We start from the raw sequence: 13,815 nt of genomic DNA on the forward strand, positions 1-13,815 counted from the left end.
ATTGTTTCACATTAACCTTTAAAGAAACTTTTGGTGCAAAATGTTGACATTTGTAAAATGAGCAGTTATTGTAAGTGATTTTACATTGGAGCTGAGATGTGTGTCACTGATTTGAGGCATTCTATGTTGTTTATTTATGATATGTCTAAGGTTTCTAGTTTTATAGTACATTTGAAAATAAAGTGGATGCATGTATTTGTTTATGTACCTCACACGGAGCTATTGGGTATTTATGCTAGTAGCTTTAGTTCTACTGTGCAATCTACAGCTTGTCATCTGCAAACAGCAAAACATTATTTTATTTTTCTGTTTAGTATGAATTTCCAACCAAGAATCGCCATGTATCGTGTTCTTTGAGTTTTTTTGATGCTTTGGTGCTTTTACTTCTTTATGTCAAGATAACACGCATTTTTCAATTCTATTTGTCATTACGTATAAATTTTATATGATTTTGTGCCAAGCTCAAAGTTTTCACTGCTATTATATGTTGCTGTGACTTTGGTGTTATTTTGTTTCATGGTATGTTTGTTTTGGATGTGGCATGCAGGTTTGAAGTGTTGTTGACATTTGTTGTGTTTAATTCGTATGTTGTGTGTGTGTGTGTGTGTGTGTGTGTGGGGGGGGGGGGGGGGGGAGAGAGAGAGAGAGAGAGAGAGAGAGAGAGAGAGAGAGAGAGAGAGAGAGAGAGAGTTGTGGATAGGCGTATAGAGAGAGAGTGGTGTGCAGTGTGGGTAGGTATTATTTATATAGTTCATTTATAGTAGCAAAGAGGGCTATATTGCACAGTGATATGTATTCATTTAGTTCTCTCTTTTCCTGGGCTATTGATTTTGGGATGTGATAGTTTTCTTCTCATGGTGATTCTTGGTATAGGCTGTTACTAATTTTAAGGATTTTTAAATCAGTTTCTATGTTGATTAGGTGGTGACTCTGTGCTGTTAAGTGATCAGTAAATGTTGAATGTTAGCTATTGCTTTTCATTGCTGTGAGATGCTCTGTATACCTGGTTCTAAAATTCCTGCATGTTTGACCCACATATACAGCAGTTGCAGGTTAGTTTATATATTCTAGACTGGCTGTATTTATCAGTGTTGGTGATATTTCTTCCAACTCTGTTCTATATAGTGTTTTGGTTCTGTATGCTGTGTTGAACCTTGTCTCTTTAATATTGCCCACCCTGTGTGTGTGAATTTGTTGTTGCAAGTCATTTGTGCCATTTGTTGCTTACTATCTGCTGATTTGTTGTGTGTGTGTGTGTGTGTGTGTGTGTGTGTGTGTGTGTGTGTGTGTGTTTCATGATTATGTATTGCCTGTTTTTGTACTTTATTGTTTATTTTATGTACAGTCTTTGTATCATACCCATTCTCATGTTTGTTTTATTGTGTTCCGTTCTTCTGTATACTTATGTTTGTTGATGGGTGTTTTGTTCTGTCTGTGTAGTAAATACCTGGAGCTGGGTTCTTTATGAGTTATGGGGTGATTGGATTGGTTCCTATAAATTGTGAACTCATGTTTGTTGTTTCTCTTACGTATTGTGAGATCTAAGGAATTGAGTTTTTTATCTGTGTCTGTTTCAGTGGTGACTATTTATGGGTGCAGGGCGTTAATGTCTTCATGAAGTTCCTTTATACGAGATTGTGGTTCATATATTAGGCAAATTATATTGACCACACATCTGTACCAATATTTTATTTTGTATTGCTTTGGTTTTACTATTTTGTCAAGGATTTGATTTTCTATCTTGTAGCTGGAGATTTCTTTCTATAATGTTGATAATTTCTTATGTTGGAGTTTGTGTGTACATGGAAATTATGTAAACTGAAATTATTGTTGCCATTTCTGGTGTGTTACTTGAGTTCTTCTGGCTTCGTTTTTGGTATGTTTGTATATTCTCTGTTGCAGTGTGTGTGTGTGTGTGTGTGTGTGTGTGTGTGTGTGTGTGTGTGTGTGTGTGCCTTTCTTGGCTAAGAAGTATGTCGGTGCTTTGGTGAAGTCAATCAGTGGGCATAAGGGGGTACCTGGTTTTGAATCTTGGGCAATGATTTTAGAGTGGGGGGGCTTGGGATTTTTCTGTGTCATTTATTTAATTTGTGTGTCCGTGAAAATTGTTTCTATGTTTTTCAGGGTTTTCTGTAAGTTTCTTTGGTATCAGTATGTTTGGTCACTTGTTAATTCTGTGATGTTGTTGCTTTGAATGAATTCTAATGTTTTATCAGTGTATTCCTTTCCTTTTTTGAGTGCAATCAAATTGCCATTGTCAGATTTCGTGGTTATGGCATTTTGTTGTCTTAATTTCTTCTGTAGCTTTCTGTAGGTTTTTTTTTCTTCAGATGTCATTGTGTTTTCTTTTATGAGGGTTTTGTTCTTTCTGATTACGTGTTTTATTTGCCTGTTAAGTTTGCATTGAAATCAGGTGTGTTCAGTCTTTCTTGTTGCTTTATGATGTATTCAGTTTCTTCTATGATATTTGTCCTTTTCAAGCAGGCTGTTTTCTCATTCACATAAATTTTAGGTATGTCTTCAGGTATGTATACAGCTTCTTTTTCCTTGAGCATTGGTGATGGGCAATATTCCGACAGTCAGTTCCAGCAATCTTCGGTAGGTCTTTGTCCTATTGGTCTAGCATTCTTTGTTGTCATCTGTCTCTATCTCTTGGACTCCATTCCAGTATCGCCTTTATCCAGCTGTCATCATTTCTACCGGCAACATTGCTGACCCATTGCCATTTCATAGTGGCTGATCTCTCCAGGATGTTTTTGACATCAGTAATTGATCTGATGTCTTGTGTCGTTTTTGTCTTTTCTTGTAACACCCAACATGCTTCCGGTGCTGTCGTAAGTTTCTGTCTTGTGTGTTCAGGAAGGTCCAGGTCTCACAGATGTAAGTCATCCTGATGGGAACACACTGACAAAAAGCTATTTTTTTCAGGTTTAGTGCCATGTCTGACCTGAAGATAGTTGATTACCAGCATAGCATGGTGCATTGATAGATTTCCAATCTTATGCCTCCTGTCATATTTACAAGCTGGCTTTTTGATGGATGTGTTCTCTGTCAGTGTCCAGCAGTGTATTTTTTAATTGTGAGTTTCCTACCAGGCTCCATTTAGTAAACATTATGTTGATCTTGGAAAGGTTTTTGTTCAGTCCCACTGCCTGACATTCTGAGGTGAGATGCAATACCAACATCTATAGCTCATCAGAATCATTTTTCTGTAGCACAGTGACATCTGCAAATCTCATTTTGTTAAGTCTCTTTCTGTTGATTTGAATGTCTCTTTCTCTCTAGTTTGGTTTTGATATTTCCACTTCCAGGATGGGGGAGATGGAATTATCTTTTGTCACTCCTTTGTAAACTGCGAACTCTTAAATTAGTTTCCAGACACTAACAAAAGCTGCAGAAGTTTTGGATGTATGATATAGGATTTTAATAGATGCCACCTCTACCTTTTGCTCAACTAAGGCTTGCATGACAGCAGGATAGTTGACTGAATCAAAAGCCATGTCATAAACTACAGAAGCTGTACATGGTCTAGTGGGCTGATGCTGCTGTGGAATCCATCCTGCTCTATGTGTTGAGCTGTGTCAGGCATGGAACTGATATGATTTAACAATATTCTTGTAAAATTTTGTACAAAATCCTGAATAGGCTTATGAGATGATAGTCTTTTATGTCATGAATGCTTCCTTTCTTATGGAGCAGTGCTTTGTTCCTTTCAGAACTGTAACTAAAATTAATGCCTCAGTGTTGCAAGAGCGAGAAATAACAACACAAAGATGAAATGAAAGAGTATAATTTTTGTCATATGTCACAAAGTTGACAACTACAAAGATAGTATGAGTGCTGCTGCTGCTGATGATGATGAATTCTTTCAGAATTTGTATTTTCCTTCCTAAGGGTTTGTTAGAAAGGTTGCAAAGGAGGGGCAGGTCACTCATGATCTGGGGTAAGAGTAACCTGCTCCTCCTCTCCAACCTATGGTAGTTAATCGCTGCTTCCTTCCTGAGGAAAAAACATGAAAGTTCTACAAGGTAGGATTAATTTTAACTACTTTTAAAAATTGCTAGTGACATTATTTGGAGTTTTGCACCATGGTGGTTAAGTATTGATATGATTTTAATTTGAGACATTTGCTTTTGTTTGCGAAGAGAGAGAAAACAGTGACAATGCCTTTGCTATGTTATTTCTCCTTGAGAAAGTGAGGTCAACATGGCATAAACTTATACTTATTGTGGAAACGAAGAAAAACTAAATGTGGGTGGTCAACAAAAAAAACTAGAGTAAAGCTTGAAGGGAAGTCACTATTCTTGGACCATAATGATGGATGTAAGGGTCTCATTAATAATGTTTTGATATAATATTGAAATCTGGAGTTGACAGTGCACTCAGTCTTTTGTTGAAATTCATTAACAAATCCACAAATATTATAAAAATGTGTGTGTGTGTATGTGTGTGTGTGTGTGTGTGTGTTTAATGTATGTATGTATGTTCCACAGATTCTCATAAACCACTGGACCGATTTGAACCGAATTTATCATTTACTGTCTGGAAAGAATCGCTGTGGGTGTAAGAACTTCCCATCTGTCAAAAGGCTGGGGGTGGGGTTGAAACAGCAGTGTGGCCCATGATGCATGAATACCCATACTTTATTTGTCCAGTATTTGAGAATGAGAGCAGATGATGAATTGCAACAAACCTTACACACAATTTCTAACCTTTATATAATGTTGTCTCATTTACAATGCCCATAAAATACTGAAAAGAAAAAAGGTTATTACTTACTACGTTTGTGCTGTTCATGCATTAAAAGTGCCGCAAGAAAAATATTTTATTTTATTACTTCTTCACTACTAACTATAATAGTGGCACATTACGTAGACAATATTTGCATATACCTCTGAATGTACCAGCAAAAGTAAATCATTGTAGACACATGGTTCAGGAGATATGACATCATAAACACTGAGATGCATGAAAAACTGCCACACCATGCATTATGTTTAAATTTGTTACTTCTTTGCTACAAACTCTATTCATAACACATTTTGCAGACAGTAGCCACATACACCGCAGGATGTACTTACAAAATTATATCATTGTACGATACATGGTTCAGGAGGTATGACATCATAAACATTGAGTTGCATGAAAATGGAACAGCAGGATGAAATTTTCTAAAGATACAGGTGAAATATATGTATAAATATGTGTGAAATATGTTAAATATACATGAAACATGTATGACATATGCTTATGTGGGCAAAGCCACAGGTAGAAACCTGCTCCTAAACTCGTGGATTGATTTCAACCAAATTTGGTAATGTATTACTTGCTATTTGGGGGAAAAAAACACTGTGGGAGTGAGACCCAGTAACCTAAAATGGGAAGCCAGATTAGAACGAATGTTAGACATAAGTGTCAGAAGTAAAAAATTGTAAGTCCATAATTTTTTTGGAGATCCAAGGTCACAAAAAGAACACAAATTTGCAGATCTTATTATATCAGTCCAACTTTAGATGCAAATCAATGTGACTAAATTTAAACTCAGGGTCACAGTAATGTGAGAAAATTTTCATTTCTCCACAGTTTACTGAGATAATTGTGCACTTATTAAGTAAAGTAAAGTAGTCATCAATCTGAAGATTATTTTGAACAGCACAATGCTTTACTAGGCAGGTCCTATTGGAGCTGGTTTGGGACTGCCTTCCTCAGATCTTTAAACTTACTCACCCAGACAGTTATAGGAGGATGTACAGTTTTAACCTGGATTCCAGACTACAGTGCAACTCTGCATTTTCTCATGTCAACCATTGATGAAAGAAGTGATAAATGACAAATAAAAATCCTAAGATATACCAGGAACTAAATGGAGACCTTTGGATTTGTAGTCTGGCACTTTACTGCTGAGTCACCAAGCTACACCAAGTACAACTCTAAACATTGTTACTGTAAAATAATAATGAAGTCATTACCAGAAAAATATTGAACTAGTCACTGTACTTGGCATAGTTTCAATGCACATCTTTTGGAATCTTGAAGAGTATTGCTGTAGACGTTAAGATCAGTAACTACAAAACAAATTGTTACCAAAGGGAAGACACTCACATCAGCTAGAGAAAAAGGTGGCTAAGTCAAAAAAAATCCTCCGTGGAAACAGGATACTGCAGTCCCCCAGTTTAAGTTATGCTATGAATGAGAAAATGAAAAATTTGCTAATAACTGTAGAACTGAAAAGCAACTAAAATGTCAAAATGGATCAAGGCACCCACAATAATTTTTTTTGTTATAATCTAACTAGTGTTGAGTGCGCACTAAGGATGCTTTTGCACACTAAGGAAGCTTTCAGAATGGACTCAGTTCTTGTATACGTGATTAATGAAAGGTAATTTTGTTAAACTAGTAAAATCTGTGCTAAATAATGTTTATTATTAGTTTGTGAAGTTAGTTGAATTTAAATTGTTTAACTTACCTATATCATGATATTTTCTTGTAAATGATGTTGTTGCATTTCAATCATTTCTCAAATCATAAATGCTATTTTTGTACTCCAACTGATACTCGTTAATTCATTATTCACTATACATAGTACATACGATCATTTATCCAAGGATTACATGTGTCATTCTGGATATACTGTTGGGGGAGAGCCGGCCGCAGTGGCTGAGCTGTTCTAGACACTTCTGTCTGGAGCAGCGTGACCACTACAGTCGCAGGTTCGAATTCTGCCTCGGGCATGGATGTGTGTGATGTCCTTTGGTTAGTTAGGTTTTAGTAGTTTTAAGTTTTAGGGGACTGATGACCTCAGATGTTAAGTCCCATAGTGCTCAGAGACATTTTTTGTTGGGAGGGAAAGTGGCTGAGGTATGTCTGTGCTCTGACAAGTTTGATGACTGAGCTAGACCACTATGTATTGCTTATCTGCCATTCAGCATTTCGTGTATATAATGAAGCTACCGTTCCTTATACTATTGGTCTTGAAAATAATGAGTAACAGTTAAGTATTCCTCAATTAGTAACATCAAATGAAAATAACATTTTCTTAAGCTATTCAGTAAATTGCTTCAGCCCTAGAGTGAAAGAACTGTAAGGCACATTTGTAAAACAATTGCTGGATTTTCTAGATAAATAATGTTTTTTTTTATTTAAGGATACACAATGTGTTCTATCAGTTATTTGTTAATAAGATTTGTCTCTTTATTCTTCACTTGCAGTTTTAGGTTCCTATGTCTTGGCATGACCATACAAGTTCAGATAAATACTGTATTGCAAACATGTGAGTACCTTCAGTTAGATGGAAAATAAAGTCAAGTGGAACACGTGCCCAAAGTTCACCTTTTTTGTGAAGACTGTTGACAGATCATGTAATTTTTTGTTGTTAATTGCTGTATTTAGGTTAGCATGTATGAGCTACTGATCTGAGATTTGTCCATTTGTTGTACAGTGAATTCATGTACCAGACAACCAGTAAAAAACAAAAACAATTGCAGAATAAGGAATTTTTGGGAACAGATCAGAAGCTAACAGTGGATGTTGTTCTTAAACAACCACCTGACTGGAAATCATTAGTGTTGACTGAGATTTTCTTTAATGTTCCAGGTAATTAATTCATTCATTTTGTTCCTCTGTTCTTGTGTATAATGTATCATAATGAACCAATTTTCAGACTTTATAATACAGTTTATCTTTACATGTGGCTAAATGCTACCAATTCACAAATTTCTAAGTATAATAATGAAAAATTCTTTAGTTTAACAATGCCTCTGAGTATTTACTAGTTCATAGTATGTGTGCTACAAGTTTTTAAATAATATTTTGTCTAACTAAGACAACCAATTATTGAGGAAAATGAAAATTACTTTTAAAGTTAATTTTGCCACCAGTCAGGAATTTTAAATCATTTGGCAGGTGATCAAAATTTTTTGTTTGCGCTGTAGTTAATCCTTTTTTTGAGCCTAGTTAATATTGATCTAAGTTTTTTATTATTGTGGAGATATAATAAGCAGAGCAATCATGATGTCACAAACTTGAAGCCAATGTCTGCCCTGTTAGTATGGCCAAACATTAGTTTCTGGTGGAAGTGTTCTGATAAAAAGTGACAGCTTGCATCATTTACAGGTGTAAAGTCATTCTGATATTGTCTGAAGTGTAAAGGAATCACATTTGATTTGTAAGTGGACTCATTCAATCAATATTTTCTTTTATATATATGAATTTTAGTTGAGCTGGGTTTACTCTCACTGTAACAGTTTTATTTCTTTAATTTGGCTTTAGATTTCCAACCCAAAGAGCACTCCAGTTGAATGCTGTGAGAAGGAAACATTGCAAACCATCCAGACGTAGCAAAATATGTTCTCAGAATTTTTTGGAAAAGGACATAGATGGAACAAAATTGCGTACTAAGGAAAATAGTGGATTACGAAACAGCCTTTTCTCATCACATATTTCACTTCTTGGTTATTCGAAACATGTAACAAAAGGGAAGCTATGTTAATGAGATCAAAGGAGTCATATTACAGGTTCAAATATGCTTTCCTGATACTGTATTATTCATGAAAGCACTGTAATATTTACTATTTGACACGACTGTTGCGTGGACACAACAGAAAATAAGAACAAGAAGGAATTGCAAAGAGTAGTCTGCTAATGTTTATGTGCTACTAACATGGTGACTCTGGCTTCAAAGCAATGTTCAGCGTAAGTCTGTAGTGCCACCTCCCCTTATTATATCTCCATATTTATTATGGACATTATTACTCTTCAGAACTGCAGTGAAGCCTGTACAGCAATTTTCATTATACATGTAGTTGGCAACTGTATTTAAAATGTGTAACACATTAAAGTGACGCCTTCCAGTTTTCATGGATGAGCATTGCAAATTATTCTTGCTGTATGCTTTTTTGCGTATGACACACTTTCATGTAATTGAAACAGTGGTGGTGGCTGCTGGGTATTCTATAGTCTGAATGGGCTTATAAATGAGTTCCATGATGAGACACTATGGTTAGAGGCAGTCTCACCAGTTTTAGTCCAGGAAAAGTGCTCATCCTATATGCCCCTGTTGCTGGTCTGATATGCAAATGATAGCTACATGAGTCTTTCATGAGATACAAGACCCAGGAACCAGACAGATTCTTTGAAAATTAGTATTGTGCCATTAAAACATATTTCTGATTAACTAAAATTATGATCAAAATGTAACACTCAACCTTTTTAATTGTTTAAAAAGTGAAACCTTCCTTTTGTCTTGCTCCTGCACTCTCTGAAACCAGTGGAGGAGGAGTTAATAATTAAGTTGTCTACAAACAGAGAACACATCACAAACTGTTCACCAGTCAGTTCTAATGTTCATTGCAACGACAGAGAGGGTAACCTGTAAAATGCCTCCTCAACAAGCAGCAGTCTCGTGTCTGCATTAACTGGGAGTGTATCTCCTATACAGTAGTGGAATGATCTTTCAACAAGGAAGGATTTCATTCAAATTTACATGTTTCCACTGAAGCTGGGTCTTATTTCAATCTGTCCTACAGTGATGGCTGAAAATGGGGTACACTATAATAGTGACTACAATTTAGTAGCCTGCATTATTAAACAGCACAGTGGGCAAACACAAAATGTTAATAAACGTATAGTATCAGGAACAGAAAGCTGGTTGAAACTGGAAGTGAATAGCAATGAAATCGTAAATTCAGTTTGGAATATATATTGTAAGGATAGGTTGGCTCAAAAATGGAAATCAATTGCTTTTGTAGACCTCCTGCATCAAGAGCTATAGTGGTAGAGTGCTTCAGAGTGAACTTGCACAGTTTTATGAATAAGTTGCCTGATCATGCTATTGTAATAGTGGAAGACGGCAACTTACCAGGTATAAAATTGGAGAGTCATGCCACTGAACTTGTATGGATAGGGATTCATTTGACATTTTCTGAATCTCTTGTCCAAAAATTACTTTGAACAGGTAGTTAGAGAACCAACTCATGAAGATAATATCTTAGACCTCCTAGTAACAAACAGGCCTGAATTTTTCAAACCAGTTAACATAGAGGAGGGTATCAGTTATCATCAGGCTGTGATAACAGCTTTGACTAGGGGTGTTATGTGGACTGTTAATAAAAGTAGGAATATATTTTTGCTTAGCAAGAGTGCCAAGGTAAAAGTTGCTGAGCGTCTGAGTTGCCAACATCAAATATTCAGTGCCGAGGATGAAAATGTAGAGCAGAAATGGAAAAAAAAAATTAAAAAATCATTCGGTATGCTGCAGACAAGTACATTCTGAACTATGTCTTAAAGAATGGGAAAGACCCTTAATGATTGAATAGCCATGCTAGAAAACTATTACATAAATAAAGAGAGCTTCATTACAGATTTAAGATAAGTCCAAAACTAGCTGACAAACAAAGGCTGAAGAAGCAAAAATGAAAATAAGTAGACCAGTGAGAGAAGTATTCAATGGCTATGAAAGCAAAATTTTGCCAACTGAACTGACTAAAATCCTAAAGGATTTCAGTTTTACATAAAATCAGTAAGCAGTTCAAAATCATCAGTTTCTCAGTTATCATAATGGGACTGAAAAAGAAAATGGCAGACAGAAAGCTGAAATACTGAATTTGGTTTTCCAAAACTGTTTTATCATGGACAATGGTAATGTGGCCCTCTTTTCAATCACTGAACAAACTTTGAAATGCCAGATACTGATCACGGAATTGAAAAGTATTACAGTTGCTTTACAATGGAGAGGCATGCGGACCAGATGAGATACCTATAAGATTCTACAGAGATTATGTGAAAGAACTTGCTCCCTTCTAGCAGCAATTTATCATAGGTCGCTGGAGGAATGAAGAATATGTAGGTCATTCCGATTTTCAAGAAGACTCATAGGACAGACGCACATAATAGCAGATCTGTATTGCTGACATCAGTCAGTTGTAGAATTATGGAACTTGTCGTATCCTTATATATTATGATGTTTTTGGAGAATGAAAATCTCTTCTATTAAAATCAACATGGATTCTGCAAGCAGAGATCCTGTGAAACTCAGTTCTCTCTGTTCTTCCATATATCCACAGTGCTGTATACATCAGTGTTTAGGTTGATGCTGTGTTCCTTGGCTTCAGGAAGACATTCGACACTGTCTCGCACCCTTTTTTTTGTGAAAAAATTCACGCTTATTGAGTATCAGACCAGATTTTTTACTGGATTCGAGACTTCCTTGCAGATAGAACTCAACACATTTCTTGTGATGGAACAATATCAACAGATATAAAGGTAATTTCAGGAGTTCTCCAAGGGAGGATGCTTACTGTTTACAGTATAATGATGTAGCAGACAATGTCAGAAACTACATAAAGCTGTTTTCAGATGATGTGGTTGTCTATAACAAGATAGTAATGCTGGTGATTGTAATGGTTTGCAGGAGTACCTGCAGAGTATTGATGAATGTTACTGGGACTCGCAGTTGACCCTGAACATAAATAAATGTAACATATTGCACAAACAAATGCAGATGCCAGATGCAGATGGCACCACTATTCATACTCCCTCACCTTCTTCATTCTCACTCCTCTCTTCTCCCCTCTCCCTCCCACCTGCACTTCTTACAAGAGACCCTCATTTTTATTCAATCTATATAACTCTATCAGTCAACAAATCCTCATTCACATTATTCCCTCAGTGGTTTCCCTCTCCCTATCTTGCCACTCCTTGCTAATATCCGCTTCTTAATCCACCTATGCAAGCTATCTGGTGGTGTATTTCTATCCCATCCTTTGCTATTCCTCCCTCTTGTGAGGGATGCAACAACCGTGACCTCATACTGTTGTAGCCTTGTCAATTCCTTCTCTTCACCGTTTTCTTATTTATCTCACATATTTCACCAGACCTAATTCATCACACCATTCAAGCAAGATCATTGGAAAAATGCAGTTGTGTGCATATGTCCACATTTATCTGTACCTATGTGCACTGAAAAAAGAATACTAGTTTGTAAGCTGAACTGTTACATTCAAGTAGTAGTTTATCCACTTATGTACAGCTCAACATTTCCACTATACCATGTGTGGAAATAGTATAGTTTATTTAGTTTTTGTCTGAATGGCAGTTGGGCAAGAGCTGACGGTAGATACATGATTGGTTTGATTACACAGTCTTTCCTGTATATATTATTTGATTCGTTCATCCATCATGTAGATTTCATCACAAGGAAGAAACTTCAGAGATACAGAATACTCTGCTAACTGCCATTCATACTTATATCAGCTAAATTAAATCAAGTAAATTATAATTATAGGTGAATATGAAGTGGAGGGAAAGGAATGAAGAAGGAAGCCCCTGGCAGAATTTTGCACAGAGCATAATTTAATCATCACTAACAACTGGTTAAGAGAAGAGATTTTCACTCTGCAGCGGAATGTGCACTGATATGAAATGTCCTGGCAGATTAAAACTGTGTGCCGGACTCAGACTCGAACTCGGGACCTTTGCCTTTTGCGGGCAAGTGCTCTACCATCTGAGCTACCTAAACATGACTCACACCTCATCCTCAGAGTGGGAGACGAGGTACTGGTGGAAGGAAAGCTGTGAGGATGGGGTGTGAGTCGTGCTTGGGTAGCTCAGATGGTAGAGCACTTGCCCACAAAAGGCTAAGGTCCTGAGTTCAAGTCTCTGTCCGGCACACAGTTTTAATCTGCCAGGAAGTTTCAAATGGCTAAGAATCTTAAAAGAAGGTTGTATACATGGGAGAGACGTGTAGAAACTGGAAGTTTTCAGATTGATTATATGGTGGTTAACAGAGATTTTGCAGATTTTCAGTTGTAAGACATTTCCAGAGGCAGATGTTGACTCTGACCACAATTTATTGGGCATGAACTGTAAATTAAAACTGAAGAAATTGGAAAAAGATACGAAATTAAGAAGATGGGACCTAGATCAATTGAATGAACCAGAGGTTGTTGAGTGTTTCAGAGCATTTGGCGATGGCTGACTAGAACAAGAAAAAGAATACAGTAGATGGCGAAAGAGTAACTTTAAGAGATGAAGTAGTGAAGGTAGCAGAGGATCAAATAGGTAAAAAGAGAAAGCCTGGTAGAAATCCTTTGATAACACAAGAGATATTGAATTTCATTTATGAAATGAGAAAGTATAAAAATGCAGTTTATGAAGCAGATGAAAGGGGATACAAATGTTTAAAAAATGAGATTAACAGGAAGTGCAAAATGGCTAAACAGGAATGGCTAGAGGACAAATCTAAGGGTTTATGAGCATATTGTAATAGTGGAAAGATAGATATCACCTACAGGAAAATTAAAGAGGCCTTTCAGGAAAAGAGAAGCAGCTGTATGAATATCAAGAGCTCAGATGGAGGACCAGTCCTAAGCAAAGAAGGGAAAGCTGAAAGGTGGAAGAAGTGTATAGAGGGTCTGTACAAGGGAGATGAACTTGAAGGCAGTATTATGGAAAACAAACAGAGGGTAGATGAAGATGAGATGGAAGATATGGTACTGCAAAAAGAATTTGACAGCACTTCAAAAGCTCTAAGTTGAAACAAGACCACATGAGTAGATGATATTCCGTTAGAATTGCTGATATTCTTCGGAGAGCCACCTATGACAAAACTCTTCCATCTAGTGTGTGAGATACGTGAAAGGAGAAATATTCTCAGACTTCGAGAACAATGTAAGAAATGGCTCTGAGCACTATGGGACTTAACATCTATGGTCATCAGTCCCCTAGAACTTAGAACTACTTAAACCTAACTAACCTAAGGACAACACACAACACCCAGCCATCATGAGGCAGAGAAAATCCCTGACCCCGCCGGGAATC

The 13,815-nt window shown here is 36.6% G+C and overlaps 1 protein-coding gene across 1 annotated transcript in view; it reads left to right on the forward strand.

Annotated features, from left to right (window-relative positions):
- The window catches only part of LOC124615774 (spatacsin), a 395,474-nt gene that overhangs the window by 123,797 nt on the left and 257,862 nt on the right, over positions 1–13,815 (forward strand). The window contains exon 11 of the mRNA XM_047143873.1: positions 7,439–7,593. Coding sequence (XP_046999829.1) covers positions 7,439–7,593 — 155 coding nt within the window. The remainder of the gene's footprint in view (positions 1–7,438; positions 7,594–13,815) is intronic.

Source organism: Schistocerca americana, chromosome 5 (genome assembly GCF_021461395.2).
Source record: "Schistocerca americana isolate TAMUIC-IGC-003095 chromosome 5, iqSchAmer2.1, whole genome shotgun sequence".
Classification (NCBI taxonomy): Eukaryota; Metazoa; Arthropoda; class Insecta; order Orthoptera; family Acrididae; genus Schistocerca; species Schistocerca americana.